General features: G+C 38.2%; 1 protein-coding gene across 1 annotated transcript; it reads right to left on the reverse strand.

Moving 5' to 3' along the window:
- Nucleotides 1–190: 190 nt before the first annotated feature.
- On the reverse strand, nucleotides 191–24,571 carry LOC110378250 (mothers against decapentaplegic homolog 6). The gene is made up of 5 exons (XM_021337434.3): nucleotides 24,176–24,571; nucleotides 12,385–12,438; nucleotides 3,260–3,340; nucleotides 1,623–1,816; nucleotides 191–646 (listed from the first exon to the last, which is right to left on the reverse strand). Exons 1-5 carry the CDS (start codon nucleotides 24,450–24,452, stop codon nucleotides 302–304), a joined length of 951 nt encoding a protein of 316 aa, XP_021193109.2. The 5' UTR covers nucleotides 24,453–24,571; the 3' UTR covers nucleotides 191–301.
- Between the last annotated feature and the right edge of the window lie 277 nt (nucleotides 24,572–24,848).

Consider the following 24,848-nt stretch of genomic DNA (forward strand, 5'->3'; position numbering starts at 1 on the left):
CCGCGGCAATGAGTGTACAACATATTTTAATAGTGTCCGTAACTTTACAGAGTTCATTAGAAATGTTCACTTCACTTGTTATGGTCCGTTTTCCACTTTTTTGAGTTCATAATATTTTTGTGCCACTATTTGTTTTGGGAGATGCGGAAGAATCGATGGCGATTATTAAAATTATGTTGGTCCTTTTTCCTTGCTGAATAAGCTACATACAGCGTATGTAACAATTGGCCACATCACCAACAACTTTCCGCAATCTCCCAAAATCAAATAGCAGCACAAAATCCACAGCACTCTATTTGCGTCAGCTCGGGGGGGCTAACAACACCTCCAGCCAGCATGGGCACGCCGTCACATCCCTCCTCGAGTACTTTGGACCCCAACCTTTTGCGAACGAGATCCTGACCGACCTGGGGTCTACAGGACCGATGTGGGGCAGTGAGACCGCCGGAGGGGGGCAAGAGGGGTCGAAGATGCAGAGACAGTGGCCTGGAGCGACCCTCCAGACTAGGAGGGCCTTGGCTGCAGCAGCGTCTAAGGCTGGGGAGCTGACGAACACAGGTTCTTGGCTCCGGTTGTACAGCCAGACCCCGTCCGATTCTAGGGACAGGGTGACGCCTAGACCAATTTTTGCTCTTGTTTTTTTCACCTGTAATGAAAAGAAAAAAGTGAATTAATGTCATGAGTTTAAATAGGTTTTGGTGGCTTTAAAATGTAGATGCTTTTCAAAATATTGTACTTTAGTCACTGCTGTTGTTACTTTAGCCAACTCACTGTTGACAACTACCACTTATCCACAGCTACTTACACTTTGGATTAGATTAGATAAAATGTCAAAAGAAAGGTGAATTGTGTTGTTGTTGAAAGGTGACATCCCCTTGTTACCTAAGTAATTATCTGCTATCTAAAATCGTGTGCATATCTTTTATCGGGACTCGCCTATTTTCATTGCTTGAGATAATGGCTTAATCATCATATTATCAGCTAAAAGTCGTCGACTCCTGGTAAAGACCTGAGACCTTGCTAATACTGCAATAAAAAGTCTTTCACTATCAAAGTTCGATCAAACTAAGTATAGGCCCATTTTGCCATAAACCAAAATCTTTACTGGATCAAAGTCCACTGCAATAATCCTCAATAATGTTTTTTTATCCAATTGAAATGAGTGAGATTTACTAAAAAACATTTTCAACATACTTCTATATGCGCATATATTTGCTAAAATCGTTGGAAATCACTTAGAATATCGCGTTAAGTCCGACAAAGATTCTCTGTTCTTACGAGAGGCTATCAGGGGTTATCGCGTCGCCTTCCTACTCTCAATCAATGTAGCTATCTGCTGCCGTTGTAATCGAGCCTTTCAAGCTTTTGCTTTAATTATTTACTACAATCTTATTGAATTATGCGAAAAACTTTGATTAAAAATACAGTTTTTTTTTGCTCAGGGTCAAATATATTATCAGCTATATATTATGCTATTGAATCTATATAATATAAACTCTTCACACATGTTTTGCATATTCAGTAGTTTTTCATGTTAGAATATCTTTCGATAGCCATAACTCTAACTCGGCCATTCCACGCATATATTTTCTACCAGGAATAAAATATTTTGAAAAACCAACCTGTTCAGCCTGCGGTGCATCTCCCCTTTGGTCCAAAGCATCTAGGCACAGCCCATGCCTCCCAGAGCCACAAGCCCCTCCTCCCCCTCCGAACACGTCCACTGCCCTCACTCGGACACCAAACTGACGACCCACCCGCTGGGTCAGCTCCCAGTACGCGAGCCGACACCATTCTGACTCCCAGCTCTGGCGTTCTGGAAAAAGGATAAGATGGAATTTGAGATACAGAAATTAAAACAGATCATTGGATGAAGACAGCTGATAAAGTAATCTAAAATCAATGCCAAAAGATTTAAACTCTTGCCTCTAATAATTGAACAGCCACGGTTTTTAGTCTAACAATTATTGCATCATCCAAAGAGGAATTGATAAAATCATCCAGATTGTTCTATTCACAATTCCCTCACATGTAAAACTTGGCTCCAACCAACCGTTCGATGCCAACTGACTAACGCTGATATATCTGGACAGTTACCCCGTAACCTGATGCCAGTGCTGATAGAAACCTATTGTCTTAAAACCATTGTGTATGCCAAAACTTGAGGAAATTACTATTTTGCTGAAAGTGTTGATTTCGCATCCTATTGATGAAGTCATTGATGTTTTCGAAATAGACGAAACGATTTGTTTTGAGCTCTGAGATAATGCTTTGAATACACTCAAGGGGATGTTGTTAAATACCAAGGAACTTTAAGAACAAGAAGGCGATAAGACAAACCGATTGACGTCTATAGCGAAAAAAGTTATCAGAAATTAATTCAACACGTGAGATCTACATCAGCAATCATGCAGATGAGTATTGGCCAACAAAATAACACCTGAACATAAATTAAAAAAGTCCAATACAAAGCAATCGATAAGTCTGCTAGTATTGTCCTTGATATTAACTCAATAATTTATTTATTGTAACAAATCGATATTTTTATGCATGAACTTATAAATGTTTAATTACACATGTCTGTCTGTCAACGGAATGTCGAAATCGTTATCTAAATGACTGTGCAAACACAGATCCAGTTCTAACGATTCGTTCTGGTCTTCAATGTGATTCGAGAAATGCCCAGGTGTCTAAATCAGGCATTTTTTTGCCTTATGTCTAGCGTCAACATCACAACATTCCGTTCCTACAATATTTCTCACCAAAACCTTACAACCAACAACCAGTATCTTCCCAAACAAACTCAAATTCATTTCGCAATGAACCAAACCCATTTCCCCACTCATATCATCATAACCAAGACAATACCATCACGATTCGATCCCATGGCTAGCATGGCGCCGTGGTATGGGGCGGCGCCGCCGTGGCGGGCCCGATCGATCGTCAAGGTTACCGCCATCAGACATGGGTTTGGGACACCACTTAGCTAACTGGTGGTGTTTGTGGTGGGTTCATGTAAATACGGTAGGCTGGCATTTTGTTTTGTCGTTGGGTTTTTGGACTAATGTAAGTAGTATTTGATTTAGAATCCTGTTTGTAGCTGCTTCTTTAGCTACCAGAGGTTTCTTTAAATTACATGGGCATTGTTTGCCAAAGTATCGACGAATCGTATAGCAGTAACATATTTAGGCCTATTCAATCTTGCTCAGTTACAGAATAGGCTTGGTATTTAAAAGTGAAAAGCCTTCAAGATATTTACCTTCTCCGTCAGTAGCCAGGGACGCTGACACAAGCCGCTCGTGATCCGTCCTCCTGGCATCCTCTGTACTCTCTCCATGCTCTGAGGACAAAAAGAACATGATGTTAGTAATGCCATTGATTTTGGAAAGCATATTTTTAAGAAAAGAAAGGAGATTAAGAAAAAAAAATGTTACTGACAAAGAAAGGATTTGAATAGCTATGGGACATAGAGAAAAGCTTTTATTATTTCAAGAAATTATGTATCAGGTCATGATTAAACATTTAAAATTAAAGTTCATATTCAGGAGGATGTAATAATTAATGCGGTGGAAATTAAGGCACTTCTATTTAACTAAAGAACTTAAACCTAACACAGTTAAAAAATAAACTAACAGTTATGTTATAGTAACTTTCCTAATCACAGAAAAGAGTCAGATCATTAAACATTTCCTACTACAGAACATGTTTGGACAAGCTTCTAAACTATTAAAAAATAATGGCGATCCTGACAGGTTTGAGAGTGACATCACAGCTTCTCACACAGACACACCTATGTATCATAATTTATTATACACATGTATGTATCATGTTTTAGTGTCAGTGACAATTCAATTTGGATATCTGAGGTCCTTGGAAGGATAGCAAAATCTGCTGCAATTCTTTAATCCTTCCTTTTGAATTTATCAATATGGATCTGGGCATTACCTCATTGGTAGATGTATTACATGGAATAGCTAATGAAGATCATTATTTTGTAGACGAAGATGATTAAAATTCAGGGTTTACCCACAATAAGGATTAATAGTCTAAATGAGTCGGTGATCGCTTGATTGGCAACCACAAGTCCAGTCACAATATTATTAATTAATCAAATATTCATCACATTAAACCCTACACTTATAATAAAGCGCCATAAATTATTGTGCATACATTTGTATTTATAAACGCGTACGTATTTAAATTTTAATAGTCAGCTATAGAGTGGGCTATGGCGCCTACTGTTTATCTTATGTCTGCTACAGAATTATAAATAGTTATCACAATTATAGAATTTACTAGTTGTTTCCTGCGGTTTCATTTGCATCCTGAGGGAAGCATTTCTTGTACCCGGTCAAAAACTTCCTTTCTTTTTTGCTTTAGCACAATCTAACGCTCTGCATTATTTGGACACTCAATATAATCACTATTATGACCTGCGTCAGCTATGTAATATTCAGTAGGACTGATAGTGTCGCAGCCAGACATACAAACAGACGAAGCTACTTTCGTATTAACAAGCTTGATACCATCCATCACGCTATTTGAAGTGAGGTGAGCAGGTTTCAAAGGTAGGTGTTGGCGCCATGCTGTAATATGCGGAAACAGTACAAATGCTTTGATATGGTGATAATATTTGCTTCCGACAGGGTAAAGGGCGATTCTCTTGGCAAGTCTGGTTTTGAGAAGGTTATTATTGTCGTTATGTCTTAATTAGGTGGCATTCTAGAGGATTAAGGAGTGTTATGTGCTCAAGAAGGTGCAGAACAGTTAATATTTTTTTAATCTTGCGTGCTAGACTGTTGGTGAGAAGGTTGCAGATTACATAGAAGTTCCTTATTACTATTTCTTTCTTAGGCTTGCTTGACGATTTCGTCTTGGATAAATCTATTTTGCTTGTAATATACAAGTACTAAAAAATATAATTAGCTGAGCAAAGGTTTAATTAGCTGTTGTCTACATCTTACAATCATCAACGAAAGATCGGCCTTTACTTGTAATAACTTTTTCTAAGAAAAAGATGCCGATTTAAAGAATCTTATATACCATTCGCCATAGGGTTCCCTAAAGAACTTATCATAGATATAGATTTCAACCCATTTCATTGGTTGCTTCGCGATTTGAATGGAAAAATCGAGATCTATACTAAAAAAACATTCTAAAACACCGGCTCACCACACTGAGCGACCGAATCTCTAGGTAGCAACAAGTCCATGTTCAAACTATGAAACATAATCTTCATTTTGGTCAAGTATATAAATAATGTATAGCTAGGTATGTGTAGTTGTGTATGTAACTTAGCTGTGCGTAAGATAGCATACATTAGCATATTGCCGATCAAATCAAGGTCGTATACAAGCCGCGTTGTAATTATACATATTTATGTATACCACTCGCTAAAGAAATACTTTAGAAGGCACAGTTTCATGTATTAGTAGAGGTAAAATATGGAGTAATTGTTCAGAATACTCTTGAAAACATTACGCTTTACTGAGGAAATTAAAAGAAGATAACATAAATTATGCTGACTCTATGAGAGCAGCTTTATTTAGTTTTTTTTATTAAGTACATGAACTTTCTGAAAGTCTCAATGTAGACGATGTTGAGGATGGGACCAGATCGTTTGGTGCTCAAAGTCTTGACACCATGATCTTCTTAAGACTAAACCTAGGTCCTGCCCATACTGATTCAGACTCACAAGTGACAGACTGCCCTGATTATATCACTCAGATTGTACACCATTTTGGAATTCTTTTGAATAGGTTTATATTTTTAAAAGATTCTTCAAGATGTTTGATTACTTTTTCGTTTGTAGTGAATCTTCTGTCCACCAATACTTAGTGGTCATGCCACACTGGTCGAGAAAGATATCCTATTAAATGAAATGTAATACTTCGCTGTGTTTCTGTGGAGATGAATGTTACCGTCTGTCCGTGTAGTCTTGTGTGGTTAGACGGAATTAAATACTTTAATGGAAGTTGATTTTTGACTTGTCTAAATTCAAAACTCTATAATACTTTTTTTGTAATTTCAATAGTCTAGTGTACCTTATTTCTAATAAGTGGGTCTCAGGGCTTGAGAGCTCATGCTTGGTACATCGGCTTCCAGAAACCTAAGTTTTTTGCTATTTTCCATCGAATTAGCCGCTGTTTTAAGTTGTAATTTACCTCTACTATGTCCCTCCTAAAATCTAAGCACCAGATATTTTACTTTAACACTAGAACAAAATTTTTCGTGCTTTGAAGAAGAGAGAAGGGGCATAACCAACTGCCCAATAACATGCTCTTTCATTTGTTTTACCTACAGAAAAAGAGATGTCATCACTACCTAGTATTTCAAAACAACAATAAGATCTACCAAACAAAAGTAAAGGAAATGTTTCTTCAATGACTTAGGTATATCCTCATAATAGTGTGTCGCATAGCAACCATTGATAGTTACAATAATAGTCGATGTTTGTACACTGGACTGGCTGCTTCCACGTGCATGGAAGTTTACAAGTTATCGCGTTCCTTTGTAATAACAATATTTAACTTTATTCATTCAATAGATGACGGTCTTCGTGTTAAGAGTTACTATGAGAAGATTATGTTGGTGAAGCTGGGTATTTTATACTTTAAGAGTAATGGCTAGTTAGTTAATGTATAAGATGGTGTCTTAATGATGAGGACTCCAATTTTCTCGTGCTAAACTTCAGAATATATAATATAGACTTTAGGCCTATTTAAATTAGGTACCAATAGTGTTCTGCCTATGTTTTGGAAATTTGCAATAGTGACATAACTACTTAGGTACCAAATACCAATGTAACACTAGTTCGGAGCATATTATGTGGTAAGCAATGAATCCGGGTTATTTACATAAATCTCAATATCTTCGATCCTATGAATGTTCGCTTAATTATGTAGAATCATGTTTAGCGTATATTTTAGATAATACAATATTTAGGAATTTATTATAAAGTAGTGGCCGCTCATTGGTCGGAATCCAACAGTAATTCATTAAATTATAAGTTCGATAAACATATCTACATATTTTAGAATTCTGCACACCTCCAAATAAATATATACGATTCATATTCTCACGCTCCTTCTTGCTCTAAATTACATTAATATTAATACAGCATAAATAACTTTTAGTATTTCCTAATTACTGCATGCATAAAAATAGTCGCATGAAGGCCTGGCCACATTTTATTGGCCTCAAGTGTACAACGAGATAGAAATTACTGTTCCTAGCATCTTAAAAGTCATAAAGCTTTTATAATTCTTGCAGTATAAGAACATAGAATACTTTCTCACAGTCATTTAGTTGTAAGTACGCCAGTTAGTGGAAATATCTAGTGAAGATTGTTGGTAATCTGTTTGGTAGAAAAAGATGAAGGAATTCGTCAAGTATGCGGCCTGATAGGCGAGCGTCCCGCCGAATAGTTGAAAGCTCAATGACACCGCTACGAGGCGGTTTAGACCTCACGACTCGCGACTCAACGGGAAGAATTTTTAAAAACATTTTGAAAGTTATTATTGAGAATTTTGAAAAAAAGATGTTTGCTTTCATTTTCTTTATCTACAATTTGTTTGTCTGTAGCCAATATGACACTACAATCTTAGAAGTTAAGAGACATTTTGGAATAGAGAATCTTTACTTTTTTTAACTTTAAGAAGGCAACACTTTTTGGAACTGGCATGAATTACCCAGTTTTCAAGAGTAACATACTTAGCCATATTTTTACTTAGAATAATAACACATTTATTGAAGGAAAACTACAAATTCCCCACACATTCTAAACCTATCGTCTCGTTCCCGCATCGTAACATCTAACGTGCGCAAGCGCATGACACAGAAACGCGAGCGTTTTATACAGCTTGTTTACAAGCCGACGCTGCACGGTTCCCGAGCTCTGTGCCACGATACAAACACACAACGTATAACGTGATATAACGCAGTGATGATGCACAGAAACTCTTGAAAATTAACAGTGAAAACATTGCGTGATCTAAGAGAAAATCAGCAAATACTATTTTGTCAGGTATTGTAAAATAAGTTTGCTTGTAAGAAGTTGGGTGCTACTGTCTTTATCAAAGTCGAAATAAACGAACAAAACACTACTGTACATGTGCAAGGCATCATAGCTAACTTCAGACTTGACTGCAAAGCTGACGACTATCTTATTTGATTAGAACAACTTGCTACTTTCAAGCTTGACGATAATAAGGTAGAAAAAGCAATGATTAACACTTTGGAACACTTATCAAACACATTACAGACACATTACGTTCTCTGCTGTCCCCCATATGGCCCAACCGTTAAAATACCCAAAATCACTTTGAGAATACCACTCACCAAGATAACTTAGGAACCTGATACAGCAACATGGCAAGCTAAAACGGACCTTATTATAGTTGAGAAAGGATTCAAAGTTGGATATCAAAGAAACAATCGTAGGTAGAAGAAATATGATCCCTTAAATTAGTTATCGAATTTGAACTTGCTTTTGTAGGTACGTGGTTTCGTTTGTGATTAACGTATAATAAAAACATTTGTTTTTAGCTTAGTATTTAAAGACGATCTTTTTTCTAGAGTCCTAATACATAGATGTATGTAATCGTTAAGTTTATGCCTAGCCTGATGATTATTTTTGGGTCAATTTCTTGCTTTCTTTCTTCTTTTTTCAATATTTGGCCCAGATTCTGAAGACCACCCAAACACAGTTACATAAGTAGGATTAATGTACTTCAAAGCATTTCCCAGAACTGAAGAGTTACTTTTAATAATCATGACTAATAAATATGTACCTGATAACACTCTTACCCACGTTTCACAACATTCCCTTAATGACGTTATATTTTTGGACGTAATCAACTGCTCAATCAAAGATAATAATTTTGAAGTAGGGTTAACGATAGTCAATTGCGTCTATTACCAGCTGATTGTAATTATCGCACTATTTTTATGTATATTGGCGTCAGAGCAGCACTTGAGGTTGAGTACCTATTGGTGTCACGCTGCCATGCTGTCGGCCTATTAATGGTCATTGGTTGTAATGAGGCTGTTGTTACGGGGAGTGATTCACGTAGAATAAGTGGTGTTGGTGATAGTTTTGGTGAAATACTTGATACTGATACACAGAATGATGAGAAGAAAGCTGTTGACACGAAAATGGGAAAGTATTTGGTGACTGATAATGAGTTTTAAGGAATTGTGATTACATTAATGCTGATTGTAGATGAAGTCATAATTCGTGTATCGTAGAATTTAATACTCACAAAAAAACGTGTGTTTATAAGGCGCAAAATATTCAAGATAAGATAAATTACATAATAACGAATAACGATGAACTAATAAAATACAGATTTTGAATGGAAACGTTTATTTCGACTCAACAGCGTAACGTTTTAGCACATTACATAACGGCACTTAAACTTCTGTTTACCCCAACAGTGACATAAGCTTGAAGGCACACACACTTACTAACTGCATATAAGAAAAAGACAAATACTAGCAGTATATTTGTGTCACCCGAGCGGCGCCGGCGCCTCGATAAACGCAACGATACCGCCACGATAACATTAATGGACACACTCTTTATCACCGCACACACACACCGACGCACCACCATTAAACCTACCGAAAATAACTTCTCCACAAACCAAGAGCGAACTACAGTTTTCAAAAACAAGGTCCAAAATTGAAGACCCTAAGATTGAGACAAGAAAATTTTCATACGCGACAAATTGTGACTTATCGAGCAAAAAGTAAGGTTTAAAATCAATTGACAGGGGTGTTGGGTGATTTTAAGGTATGAATGGATTCGGGGAAGTACGGTAATGGGTTCGACCGGAATGTCAATGTCATTCCTATCTGGAAAAAGGATGGGTAGAGGTCCCATTCAAAAAAATCAAGGTCCGAGCCGTAAGTGGTCTGATATAGCTAATGTATGCCAGGTCCATCGCATTTGTCTTAATATGTAGTTTGATGAGGATTCCGCTACTTGGCCAACATCCTCCCTTTTCTTGAAATGAGATAAGAGACCCAACATCTGAATGAGAAATATAATTTTATGCAAACATGTTTAGCCTACCTGAAGGTTTAAATGAGGCTACATATACAATTATTGTGTTTATAAAAAATGAAACTAATCTTCACATTCAAAAAGAAAGTAACATTTCTCCACAGTATTGTATTCTAAAGTTATCTCCATCAATTTGTTCACAACATCCGCACAGAATCAATGATGTAGGTAAACCTACGCAGTAGTTTGGTTATCCATCAATGGATTAAGTACAAGAGCCAAGATACGTGTATCATAAGTTCGGTCAAAGATCATACGTAGGTAGTAACAGGTTGCCAATATTATCTAACTATAAATTCTAATAAATGAGGAAGCAACTTCTTTGAAACCAGAAAACCCTTCAAAATTCGCCCCCGAAAATATAAATCATGGTCCCAAACCTGTCACTAACAGGGGAACAAATCTTAACCCTAAAACGGAAGCAAACACAACACGGATTACGTCGCGACAGGCGCCAAAAGCAATGAAAAACGAGGGGTTAGCCAGGAACCATGGGAAATCCTATGATGAACGCTGTAAGGGAATCCCGCCGATAAAGAGTAAATTTCGCACCCCCATGCTTGCATGCATTGATTGCACAGGGATTTCCGGGATGACAGTGTTTAAAGGGTTACGCCTACAATTAACGTTATGGAAATTGTGACAGGAAAAAAGTGGGTAAACTGGTCTTTGAATCGATTGCAGTTTTTTCTGTCGGTCCTATTAGACATGTTTTTGTTTGGACTTTGTACCTACTGTGATCAATTTTAAATAGATCCTCAATAAAACTTGTGATTTATTCATAGAACTAAAAAATCCCCTAATCAAAGACAAAGATCTAATTCCTAATCATAATTCAATGACAGATCGAAGTTTAGAAGCACGTGCCTCCCTCATTATTCAAGTCTAAATCCCTATTACCGAAAATAATACGGAAACATCAACGCTGGGGTCTTTATTATAAACAAATAGCTTACTCCGCGTGGTGCCTTCAAAGGGACGTGGAAAAAACTCCGTCCGTTTGCCGAGCGGCGCAAGCATTAATAATGTAGTTTAAAGATGGCGCTGGAATGCGCGCGCAGGCTGAGACGGTGGGGATGCGCGGGAGTCGATAGTGATGTGCACTTCGAAAACATGTTAAGTTTTTAAAGCAAGGAATTTTAATAAATACGGAGGTTTGTAGAAGTAATTCTACAAACATAAAATTAAAATGCAGGTCACCGTCGCATTGTTTTTCACAAGAAAATGAATCATCGAATAATTGTAATTGTACAAATAAACATTATGCTTATTGGTAACGTCATTACAGATTTCTCATTATCAAGTAATTAACAGTACACTAGTTCAGAAACAATCGCCGAAATCATAGAGCATTATCTTATGAGCGCAGGCGCACGACCGCTGCGGACCCCGTGTCTATTAATTATAGTATTTAATTAGCGCTGATAGGTGTGTTTGCGAACTTCGTGGTTATCGCGTCCATTATCTGTTTGTATGACAGAAATTACGTAAACATGTGATTTTTTGTTACCAAGATTGTCGTTAATTGGTCACGGTGAATGAAGCGTTGATTTTTACTCTGATATTCGGCTTTGAATGAAGCTTTGCCGAATTATCTTGTGCCTCTATAGTGCATTCTGTGTTCAAATATTAATTGGAGTTTATGGTTATTAGAAGTTTGATAAAATCATACTTATTTCAACCAAAGCAAACGTGTTCCCTTCCTTTTCATTCACAAACAATCTTTATTGACATATTATCGTCCTCTAAACATCGATACAGTCAAAAATGCGTCACAGGTACAGCCCTACGCATCCCTAATTTCCAGGAAGCTGCGCGGGCGCCGCCCGCTCCGGTGCGGTCGGATTCCACGATCTACCGACTTTTGTCAGTGACCATCTATGATCTATGATTTTATACTGATCGAACAATATTTCTATTAGGAAACTAGATTATATGACGGATGTTGTAGCTTGAAATGATATCGTCCATGTACGGTAAAGGAACAATATCAAATTAATTAAGGTTATAGTTTTATAGTACTACATACACTTTCGTGAAGAGATGATGATAGTTATGTGTACTGCTCAAAACATATTTTATATCATCTGAAAAATACATCGCGCATTTACAGGATTGTTATTCAAATGATCATCTACACTTGACAGTATCTATGCGTCGAGTCAATGTGTATTTCGGAATTTTACTGGAAGAGTGTACATTTAAGCAATTCAAGTCTGTATAAGACTCTACAGTTATACCATAACATAATTATTATTCATTCTAACCAAATACGCTTCATAGTGTTTTAAAGTGAATAGTTATTAAATGCTCACCTTTAGGTTTGAGGTCTTCCATTGCGTAACGACTGTAAGGTGGAGGAGGGGTTTCTGTAAACAAAGAGAAAGTATTGTTATTAATCAATAATAATACTCCATACATAACTTACAGGCTACAGCTAGCAATCAATAAATATTTAAAAGATGAAGCTTTAAATACGCCTAACTATTTACAACTGACTATTGCCCTTGATTCTTCGATAACTTGCTAAGCAAAAAAATATGTTAACCAGTTTTTCCTGACATAACTTGTAACATAATTGAAAGAGTCTTTTTTGAACTCCTCTAATTCTTAAAAGTCTATTATTAAAACAGACACGAATCGATCACCAATAAAGTTGTGATTAAGTAACATATCAGGTTCCCAAGTTGATTCAACGGAAAAATTAAAAGTGGAATGCAAAAAATCGTTCAAAACTTTTTTCAATCGCCACTAATCACCGCGTTACCCGTCTCGACCAAAAAATAAAAGAAATCCAACTTAAAACAAACAACACGTAACCGGATCAGGTAAAAACGATCCCAGACCGCCCGCAATTATGTCCAGGCGGGGAATCGAACCATGATCACCGGCTAAATAATGACTAACCTATATTTTGACCTTATAACGACAATTTTATACGTTCCTTTGAATCAAACGCCGCTGTCATTTGTGACGGATGTATAATTTACTACAATCAGAATAGAATTCGTCCCAACATTTGATTGCCGCGTTTTTTGTGGGACATTATAACGACCAAATAGATTTCCAATTCAAGTAGAGTTTAAGAGACAGCTAGGAAAGGAATACCAAAATAGAATAAAATACACCAAAGTAGAATTTAATAAAGCCGTTTGAATCCGGAGCGCGATCTATTCCATTTACGAACAAACAGGCACGCGCTATTGGTCATTTAGAATTTCGAACGCCATTAGTATTTTCGAATTCTGAATGTGAATTGTGCAATTGTCATTTGCAATTCGGCGCCAGGCGGCGGTGGACGTGTCAACATTGTTTTTCAACTGAATCGATGCCGCTGGACATTTTGAATACAAATTATATGACCATTATTATCACTGAATTCAATATGATTTTATGATGTATAGTGTGCGCGCCGTTCCCAGAAGTGTTTAACGGCGTTTGCACAAGAAATTTCAAAACAATCGTCGTGCATGCACCTGCATATCGAATGGATGATAAAACTTGGAATTTTGGAAGATGCCACATAAATCATGTGAGAGTTTTATTAGATTTTTATTGCGAGGTACAATCGTTAAGTGTGCTTAAATTCATTTTATTATATCAAAACGGTACGATTTTGTTGACAGCTACATAGATTCGAAGTGCTTGTCGACAGCATCTCAAATAAGATTAAAGACTTCGGCTTTCAGTGTTATGAATATGATAGTGTGAGTCACATGTTTTCGACGCGCTCCCGGCACATTGCAGCTGAAAAAAAGAGTAAACGATGCAAGAGTAAATGACCCTAAACGCCTAGCGTACCATCTAGCAGATATAAATAATATCGTTGTTGAACTTTATGTCCATACGAGTGCGCGCGAGAACAACCTTGCAGATGCCGAACAGCCAAAACAAACTCTAATCTGTCGCGATAAAACTGATATTTAAATCACCGACGCCAGCGATATCTCACCTTTTTGCAACAACAAACCATCACATATAAATATATAGAGAGTGGCGTGACTGAAATTACTTTTACAACTGTTACGTCATAAACACCATACATTATTAATGAAAAAAAGACTTTGCCGTGATCAATATAGAGTGCAGTTTCCTAACAGCTTTAATTATTTATTATTTTATTATTTATTATTTATTTATTTATTATTTCAAAAATGTACAGTTTTAAAATAAACATTTCCCCACAAAACCGGTTTATCGGTTTGACTGTGGGTGATGAGCCGCATTGTCTTACATAAACTTATATAAATATACATTTATAATTTTTTTAAACTACTACAATATATATTATAATGGTATTACGCTACTCAATTATTTTATGAAAATACTTTTTTAACTTAACTTTAAAGAGTTTTCTATTATTTTCTTGTCTGATGTCTGCCGGTAAACTGTTGAGCACATATGGTACACGCTTCTTTAAAGTTCTATCACCAAAATAATTATGAACCCTTGGAACATTATATTTACCGGCAGGCATAGACCGTGTATTGTATGTATTTGATACAATAGATAAGTCATGCTCTTTCCTGCCGTGCTGATTTATGGCTAAGAGATATCTATGTTTCAAGTGAACCGGTAAGATGTTACATATTTTAAATAACTTCTTGTAATCACCTTTGCAATTTAATTTGGTCTTTTTTGTAACTAGTAACTTGAGAAATCTTATTTGTAATGACTCTATTTTATTAATGTAAGTTTTAAAGGTTAGGCCATAGCTGTCAAGAGCATAACTTATTATTGATTCAACTAAGGATAAATACAGACTTCTTAAAATATTTATAGGAACTTTGTAACTTAAATGATAAAACTTACTAAGCAATATTCTTAACTTATTACAAATATAATCTATATGACAAGACCATGAAAAACTTTCATCAATTTTAACACCGAGATATGTAACAGAATTAACAGCTTCAATAGGCTTGCATTTACAGTTTTTCAAATCATTATGAAAGCATGAGTATTCATGAGTTATTAGTGTAGGAGTAGAAATAGACAGGTGTGTGTATGGTGATCTAATGACAAGAAGTTTGGTTTTATCAGCGTTTAAAATGATCCCATTGTCATGTGACCATTTGACTACCGCATCTACGTCTCGTTGGATTAGCTGACAAGTTTCTTGGATGTCGGTTCCGGCGCGGAGTATGCAAAGATCGTCTGCGTACATGTATGACGAGCAATGACGCAGCACTCCGCATAGGCTGTTGACATGCATGAGGTAACAAATAGGACCACATCCAGATCCTTGAGGTACCCCGCTCCGTACCTTCACACTGTCACTGAAAGTATCACTCACCTTTACACGGTAGGAGCGCGCTGTGAGGTAATCACTAAACCATTATTTTATACTAATTAGAAATCATTAGTTCATTTGCTTCAAAGCTTAAACTTGCAACGAGTGCAAATTGATTTGTATCGAATGTCGAGGGGCGAGGGTTTACATTTCAGTGCTACGTGGTGGTATATCGTGTTTCAATTATTGAAGGGACCCGTCAATGAAGAATGGATCCTGTACGAATTTAGATAGAGTTTAATTTTGATGTGCACATGATGGAATGCTGTCTGATGAGGTAGATAAGTATTACGGTAGGCGCGTATGGAGGCCCGGCATGTGTAATTAATCTAAACATTCAATCTATAGCAATAAATACCGTAGGTTGTCAGTTTGTCCTTCGATTACTATGTAACTGGCGAACCGGTCAGCGTGGCCGGCTCCCTCGGCGTCTATTGCTCTATTCATAGTATATTCTGCAACCAGTATGGCGGCGATAATAAATATCAAAAAATTTATTCAATTGCTTTGATCAGTGCAGGACAGTTAGCCTATTAAATGGTACAGTTATTGATAAGCCTGTTTTCTTGGTTTATTGCAATGGCTTACAACTTTATGTCGTTCGGACAGCAATGTGAAGTGATGTTTATTTCTACACTTTAGTCTAGTCATAAAATCGATCTATGTAATCTAAAATTGCAGCAATAGTATTTGATCCCGCTGGTCGATGAAAATTACCTTTACCTAAATCACGAGTGGAGTAATCGAGAATAGATAAGACAGTTTTAGAGACAATTCCAAGTTGTAGCATTTCAGATATAATGGTAATCAAAGCTTCTATAAAGGCAAAAACTGTGCAACCGAATAAATCAGAACCGGGTATAGAAATAGAGTGGTACGATTTATAAGTGTTGTACAATCGAGTAACGTAGATGGGCTGCCAGCTCGGCGCCGGCGCACCGCTCCACCAAATTGTAAATATGCACTGATTCATAGTTATGTTTAGAAAATTATTGACTTTGTTATATTGTGGAATTCAAGATATTTCTACATTTGTTTTAGGATAATGGGTTTCTGTGGCGTTACTTTGTGTAACTGTTGATTATGTAGGCTTTGGATTCCAGTGAATGCATTTCTTGATAAAAAAGTAAATCTACGAAGGTAAAAAGTCATTCCTTTCGTATCTCGTCATCTAATTAATCATGCTCATAAATATATTCCTCCTGATTATTATTCTCATCTAATGTATCTTTTTGACTTTAGCTTTGTTCATGGTGAAATTCTTATTTTTCAGTACGATATTTTCCTCTTAAAAAGTTTCATATGTTATATGTATTTTGTCTAGGAATGGCGTCAATGGCGTCACATGGGTCAAAAAAATTAAGCTAACTACGGCATCAAACATTAATATGCTAAACGAACATTTCCTGCGTTTAACACATCTTATAATAGTTATCTCAGTCGTGCGAAGTCTCGATAAAGTTCTTCGTAATCACTTATCCTTTGTAAAGAAACTAGCTTCTGTCAGGACATTGTGCTCAATGCAAATTCATAGAAAACATCTCGTGATAAGAACAGGAAAATTGAAGTGAAAGAGAACATTTCAACTGAAGACAATCTTGCCGATTCAAGTGAAGATCTATTAGAAAATAATGATATTATTTCAAGTCCTAACACTGTACATACAGCTGCAAATACAGACGAAATTGTCGTACTAGTGTTCTTAGCAGCAATAATTTATAGCAAGCAGGAAACTTGTTCACTATTTTAATTCGGAGCTGTAGTTAATCAAATAAGAAGCGGCACGCTCTGCCAACATGCGGACGGTAGAAAGGTGTGTGACAATGTCCCCTGAGCAGAGAGTACGCCCATATTGTTGACTGAATATTTTCTACATCACATTGCGTATCGAATGACGTCGGTCGTCGTACTGACGTGCCGTTTGGCTCAACACCACATGTCATTGCTAAAATAATTACATCTATTTGTTTTTCTCTTTCAAACTTTTATATTTCTGTTCTAAACTCTGTTGTTTTGTTTTCATAACGTCACCCGAATTATATCAGAGATAAGTGGTCGCATTGAGATGCAACACTGGTTCCGGCTCTCGCCATCCATCTCTCATAAATATTTTCATGTAAGTCTATCATAGAAAAATAAACATTGTTTACATTGATTGATAAACAGACTGGACTACAAATCTCAGTCTATTACTTGAGAAATCTAAATCGAAAACAATAAACAATCAATAAATCCACTTTAATACAGCATAAATCTGCCAGAAAACTGTGGAAACGCGTCACGGCGCACCATCACGTACTCGTCTCAAGGACGGAGCCACGCGCCTCTACATTCTCGGGACACATCATTGTGAACACACTAGTGAGAGAATATAGCACTGAAGATTTAAGATAATTACCGCACAAAAACAACCAGGAACTTCAAGGTATTTTCAGTGCTAATGATGATTTTTATGGCACAAATCATTGCCAAATGGGACAAGTGAACAACAACAAATTCGCAGACTTACTAGTAAACGAATTACGACAACCTAACACAATACAAATGTTTGACGAAACACAGGAACAGAACTATTCTAGATTTAATGCAGGAGTTTAAGAAGAACAAAGGACTAAGTGCTGTAGGCTGTGTGAAGACAGTGCCAAGGAATTTAGGGTCTTAACCTAGCAACAAAAGTCTAAAATTTAAAAAAAGTCGGTTATACGCATGGAACGTGGCGCGCGCGCGTGTGAATCGACGAAAATAGCCCGCCCGAATTATAACAAGTCGGATGGCGCCTCTGACGGCGCCGGGCGGCCGCACGTCGCTCCCACGCGGCTGCTAGGATAAACCCTAGATACCATTGGTTATTCATCAAGGTTCTTCTGGTTATCGCAAGCCTTGCTCTCAATGAGACCTTAGATAAAAACTTCTGGACTCTATATCTTCTAATTGGGTGAGCCTTGTACTCAATCATCAACGACTATGCTTGCATATGATTGTTGTTCAAAAGGCAGTCTTTTAAATTGAAATTCTCTATCAACGATGACTAATTTCAAAATTCGATTAGTTTACAACTAGCCTTTAGTAATTTCAGGATCATTTTGTATTGATTTAATACTGTCTTACCGAATAGTTAACGATATAAAAACTAGATGGCGTTGTAAGCAATTGACGTCAGATGTCACAGTGAACCTTGCTTGTCGGCACTAGGAAGGACCGGAAGGCAATGACGTACAAACAATACGAGGTGAATTTATATGATGCAAATAGTCGGGCGTTGATTGATCGGTAAAATTAAATGCAGGTACAGCCAATTGTAGAATGAGCACGTGCAAAGCTTAACAATTATTAAAAGTACAAACACAGAATAAAATATTCAACAATAACTCGGTGAAATGCTTGGAAATAAAATGTTGATTCCAAAGACATCATTCTAGACCGTGATGACGTCAAAGAGACACTTAACCACAAACAACAGTCGACACGAAAAAAGAACCCAAAAATTAAGATGATTGTTGTTTTTTCAGCAATAATTAATGAATATCAAGGTAAGTCTTACACGATTTAATTAATTATAATGCCACCTAAACTGACACTGAAGAAAATAAATTATCCTAAAATATTTTCACTGCCTTGTCAACCAAAACAAACATTGTTAATGCGACACTAAAAACAGAATAAAATATTAATAAAAATCTAAAAGTTCAAAGAGCCCTTTCTGATTGGTCCATAAACAAATTATACCCAATGATAGCTATCAAAGCTATGGCCATCATTAGTTTACATATTAAAGCATCGGCACTTCTGATGATATAATTAACGCTCATTAGTGAAACTTAAAACGTAAAGTTAAGCAGGCATTCATTGAAATGGTAACGTGAGAGAACTTCCAAGGTTCGTGCTGTTTCATAATCATCAGATTCATTTCATGGGATGCTCATGTTTCTACAAATAAATTATTCTAGACTTTGCTTCTGTTCATCAAAAGTCACAGAATATCACAACCATGCAGCTGGCATTGAGTAACTGGCTACAACAACAAAAAAATCGGAAGATCAAACAGGTGTTTGAGCAAAAAATATGGACACTTAATAAGCATTATTTAAGAATAATTTGATTTCAATATATTATACTCAATTGGTAACGGTTCCACTAATCCCAAAAAAGGCCTCTCGTAAGAGATAACCTGCCGTGCCGCCGAAATACTTGTAACATTACGAAAATATTTATTAGTGTGACTCAGGTGGCTATCACCAACTGTTTTAAAATTATCTGCAATCTAGTCCTCGGCTACCTCGCCAGGAACTGATTCATGAATCAAATCAAGACTTTGAAGAGCCCATAAATTAGCAAGTAACGGCACGTTGATAACAACGTGACACAGACGACCAAATGGCAACATTTCTTCCTAAGTTGCAACAAGAATTATTAGAGAATTTCAACTTGCCAAATTGTTGTGATATATCCTCAAGGCACTCAAATAATTCCAATGCGGCAAATATACAAACAGTAGAAGGTGAAACATTAAGTAGCCGAGAAGCTAATGAAAGATCAGCACTAAAACATGGCGAATTGGCCAAAAGACCTCCTAACAAGCAGTGAAATGAGCGATCGGCAACACGTCGGCTCCGGTACGTGTAGGTAATAAAAGACGACAATTTTTCCAGTTTCGCAAGAGCCGCCGACGGGAGCGACCGGTTCTGTCACAGGTGCCGCCAGTCAATGGGCTATTTTGTGACACAGTCTGCGACCACGTACTTAAGTCGATAATATCAAATCTGAAAGTAAACTCGCCTGAGATCAATTACGTTTGTCGTTCGTTTATCAGAAAATGTTTAATGTGCACGCCACTCACTTCACTACTAAAAGCTTCGCTGTGTTATTGTACTACTGTATAAACAACCATCGATAAGCAACCTCAAAAACGTTAGCTGTAAACGACTTGCTTTAATGCAAACCTATTCTCTGGCGGGCATAATAAGAGAACCATTCACAAATTCAACAAAGCAACCCAAAAACATGACCAGACTACAATAAAACAAGAAAAAAACCGATCACGAAAATCGAGTTGAGCTTACGCAGTGCGGCGGGCGTACCTGCGCCGGCGCAGGCGCGCCCCCGCCCCCCGCGCCGCCGGCCCCCGCGTGCGCGGCGCGACACGGCGCCGGCGCCAGTCAGCCGACAAGCAATTATGGCTAAATAAATATCGGCCATGCCGCCGCCTCCGACGCGTCGCTAACATCAACAGATGGATTCTCATGCTGCTATCTAGACGACATCATTAAATTTTGGACCCCACTTGTAATGGCCCGGTGAAATGGCGTGTGGGCACCAAATTACTTGTAAATGGTAGTTAGAATTCTTCGTTAATGTTTGTCCGTCGTGGATGTGGGTTTAATTGCCGGATGTGGGTGACTGATTTCCGTAATGGGTATGAGATGTCAGACCGGTGGACAGTCATGGCGAATGTGGCCGAGCGACCGCGAGTTCGTGGCAATCTTTGATCCTGTGAGTCGGCGGCGTCGCGTCGACGCCTGCGCTCGATAAGATAAGACCCCACTCCTCCCACCAGCAGGCGTACGAAAAGTTATAAAAACATTCACAGATAGAGGCCGCGGCTTGATTGCTGGTGATTGGCGACCACAAGCCAAAACTGATCGGCGGGGATAAATTGATGCTAGCAATCTAGACTGCACAAGGATTTCCTGTTCGTCCAAAAAAACTTGTCTACAGTCAAAACAACAAAAAAGTGATGAATCAAACGAAGCAGGTGTGCGACAATAAACATATCGATGATTAAATTTACGATGAGCCGTATTACGATCCACGAGCTCGTAAAGCCAAAATCATTACCCGTATTACTCGAGTTTATAAAAAAAGCTTCACTGTGAAATTGCGTGGAGAATGTGAATCAAATGTAGCGAGCAAAAATGTATTAATTGTTGCAGATCAAATTAGAACCAGACCAAAACACGAGAACGGTTGATTGTTGCGTCGGTTGGCAATGTGCACACAAATCAAAAGTGCGACTAATAATGGCGACTATATTTAGTGAGCGCGCTGTGGGAACAAGACGGGAAAGTTGACAAAAACACTGGCGTCGCAAACTCGTCGCGACAGAACGCGGAAAAAGTTCACCTGCATTCGTGCCGTCTGGTAACCGAAGCCAGGTGGCGTAACTAACTTACTGATGATCTCTTCATTAGTTCAACGCAAGAAATGAAAACAAACGAAGCCGAAATCAGGAATGCAACCGTAAGATTTTCAAACAAACACCATTTCACGGATGTTAGTGAAATTGGAAACAATAGCAATAACATTGTTTTCGTGAGTTCCAAAATTACCTCGTCATAAATGCAGATTTTTGGCCGTAGCGTTAAAATTTTAAATGCTCTTAGACAAAAACCAGTATAAATTCTGGATTTGATAGAGTTGTTGAATTGATCCAAAAATCAAGGATCACCCAAAGTAAGGTAAAGCTGGTGTAATAGAATAATTTAACAAATTACGCAACCTGTAATGCCTTTGCAAAACTGATTTGACCAATTTGATGTCCATTTAAGGCGATTCTGCAGCGAAAGTGAACGGCAAAAGGACTAGATGCTCAGGTATCGCGTTAGTCATGTTTTTGATGTAACTTCAGGTACATTTCTTGGTCACCAGCAAGGATTTAAATAATGTTCTAGTTATTGTAATTCATGGGTAAGTAAAAAAGTATATTTTTGTACTACCACGACCGAAAAATATTCGAAGAAACAAAAAATTAAGAACACCTGCACAATACCAGAACAAAACGCGAGAATCATGAATATTTTTCGAATTACAGGACACCTGATACGATCGAACACATGTACACTAAAGGTCACACAAAGCTTCCAGCCACTAGCCGAGCCTTTCCTCATAAGGAAACATAAATATTCATATTTTTAGTTGGCTTTCTTCTTAATTAATATGCTAACAGGCATTGTCAGCACACCCACGGGCAGTGAGAAGTATAAAGTGGGCGTCGATCTTAAGTAGGCGACGCGACTTGCGCGTGAGTCGATGTCATGGTCACTCATTAGTTTCGAAACATGAGTGAATCTCTGTTACTTCACTTGCCTGTTATGGATGATTTTTGGGAGATTTGGTATTTTTGTGTTTGAGAAAATGGAAATATGGTTGAAGCGTTTTAGGAAGTGTTGTAGGCATAGAAAAATTAATGTTTTGTGATAGATTTTAGAATAAGGAAACGACCTTATATCCCGATAAGTATATTTTGGGAGATATTATGGATTAAAGTGAAGAAAATGTTTTAGAAGTTACTGCAAGAATTGTGGAATCTCATAATTCTTGTAAACCAAAAGAAGAGGAAGCAGAATGGGTTCAATCCAATTAGTTTTCAAATGACGTCTTCTAGAAAGACTTATGTCTAGCTATTAAAGTGAGTTTGTATCTCTTCTAACACAAAGTTTACGAGCTTATTGAACTCTTATATGAATGAGAAATAGAACATGAGAAATTAAGATCAATTCGATAAAAATTAACGAAAAAAACACAAAGTAATAACTATTATAGGAGATAAGAGGAGCGAAAGAAACAAGTTTAAGTCACATCTAAATTAAGACGCGATTAGGTAAAAGGAAATTTACATAAATTATAACTAAAGTGACATCACAGAAGTGATTGTCAGTCTCGGATTGGAAACGGGTCGAAAATATGATCACGCCCAAGTATCTACGATGATATCATGTAAGGGTCATTTGTTCGACCTCAGGAAGCGCCGGGCGGCGGAATGTAGCTATTTACCTAACAAAGGCTGACGGCGGTAGCGCCATTGCCTGACGAATTAAAAAGTTAACGGGCTGCGCGCGCCGAGCGTCGCGGCACGCCGGCGCCGGCGACTCGACCTTGTCTAGTTATCGCGAACGGGTGACCCTCGCAACGGCAGATTAGGCGAGCCGCTTCTTACACACCCCGAGTACGCAACTGATGCTGGACACTATCTTAATCATTTGCATACACTAGTTTTGGAGAACTTTTACTTTTTCTTTCAACTCCAGATTCCAAACATTCTTGAAGGATCATACAAGAATGCCATTATCAACTTTAACATTTCGCGTAATATAGTAAGTATCCTAAATACTTTAGCATCGAAGGAAAGTGTTGACCTTTGAAATTTCATACAACAAATCCAAGAAACTACTGCTGATGTCACAGCTATAAATAGATCGCCGAAGACTAATGTTTACACTAACAGTCTAATGTAGGGATGGTGTTATGTATCGTACTTGTGTCAGATGCCGGTGGAGTATGTGACCAGAGCCGCCTGACGTCACTGGCAACGTAACTATAGATACAGAAACAAACAGTAGCGATAATACACTGATAACAAATCGCACTGATAAATAGGTGCAACCCGCGTGAACGAATCTACGTAAGTAAGAAGCACACGAATTTGAAGATTCTCCAGATTCCAAGGTTTGATCATCACATCTAACGAATGCCAACACTTATTCCGGAGCACAAACTGAAGTAGGTGATAGTAACAAGGCAGTAGGACCATTATAAATGCAAGACAATCTAGGTTATGTTAGGTTAGAAGAGGTTAGGTCGAATTAGAAACGCTTCGACGGCCGAAAACATCCAACAAACTCGTCGCAGCGACGTTCTTGATTCAAATCACAATCTTTGGCGACCATTCATTCGTTTGATCATCCATTCACATAAACTGTATGAGCGAACACGTTCAAAACACGGCATAGGAACACTGAGCCCGAGATTGGTACGACATCGATGTTTACTTGATGCACTTGTTGCGCGGGTCAACGTCCTGATCACGTCACACATACCGGGCTTGCAGAGGCGGCTCCAGTGGTACGGGTTGCAGCACTGCTGGTCGGAGCAGAGGGGCAGGCGGCGCAGTTCGCTGGAGTCTCGTAGGTCGGGGAACCTGAAGGCGCGGGTGACTGCGAGTCGGAGTTGTGAGGCGGCGTGACCGGCCGGCACGCACTCCCCGCCAGTGGCGCCCGCGTCCAACGCCCTCGCGAGCCGCCGCAGCTGGTCGTCCGGCAAGGAAGGCGCGCCGGCCGCCACCAGCCGCCGCCGCAGCGCGCGTCTCCGGAACATCACATGCCGACGACGGGGTCACAAGTCGCGCGGCCGTTCGCGCCACGCGACACACTCACGCTGGCGGCACGTCATCGCTCGCCGCGTGCGGGCACTCGACTGGCGGACACAGCGTTCCGCCGGCTAGTGCAGTGACGCGGCCTGGTGTGCAACACCTGAATACAATTTACCCTCAGTCTGATACCCCGCTTCACTCAATCATTTATTTTAAAGACAATAATCTTAGTTATTTTATTGAAAACATGAAATATATCCTTAGCCAATATGTAGACAGAAGACCTTGCATCTGAAAATAGGCTTTTTACCTGTTGACCAATTAACTGATCTTTCAGATTTACAGGTCGTATCACAAATTATTTCGGTTCCTTTATAGTTTTTGGTACTCAAACTGAAATA

Source organism: Helicoverpa armigera, chromosome 14, assembly GCF_030705265.1.
Source record: "Helicoverpa armigera isolate CAAS_96S chromosome 14, ASM3070526v1, whole genome shotgun sequence".
In the NCBI taxonomy this organism is placed as follows: Eukaryota; Metazoa; Arthropoda; class Insecta; order Lepidoptera; family Noctuidae; genus Helicoverpa; species Helicoverpa armigera.

Coding starts and splice junctions, on each gene's coding strand:
- LOC110378250 (XM_021337434.3), bottom strand. CDS start 24,452: ATGTTCCGGAGACGCGCGCTGCGGCGGCGGCTGGTGGCGGCCGGCGCG. Junction 12,439..24,175: donor GAGCCGCCTCTGCAAGCCCG/GTATGTGTGACG, acceptor CTTTGTTTACAG/AAACCCCTCCTCCACCTTAC. Junction 1,817..3,259: donor CCTGGCTACTGACGGAGAAG/GTAAATATCTTG, acceptor TCCTTTTTCCAG/AACGCCAGAGCTGGGAGTCA.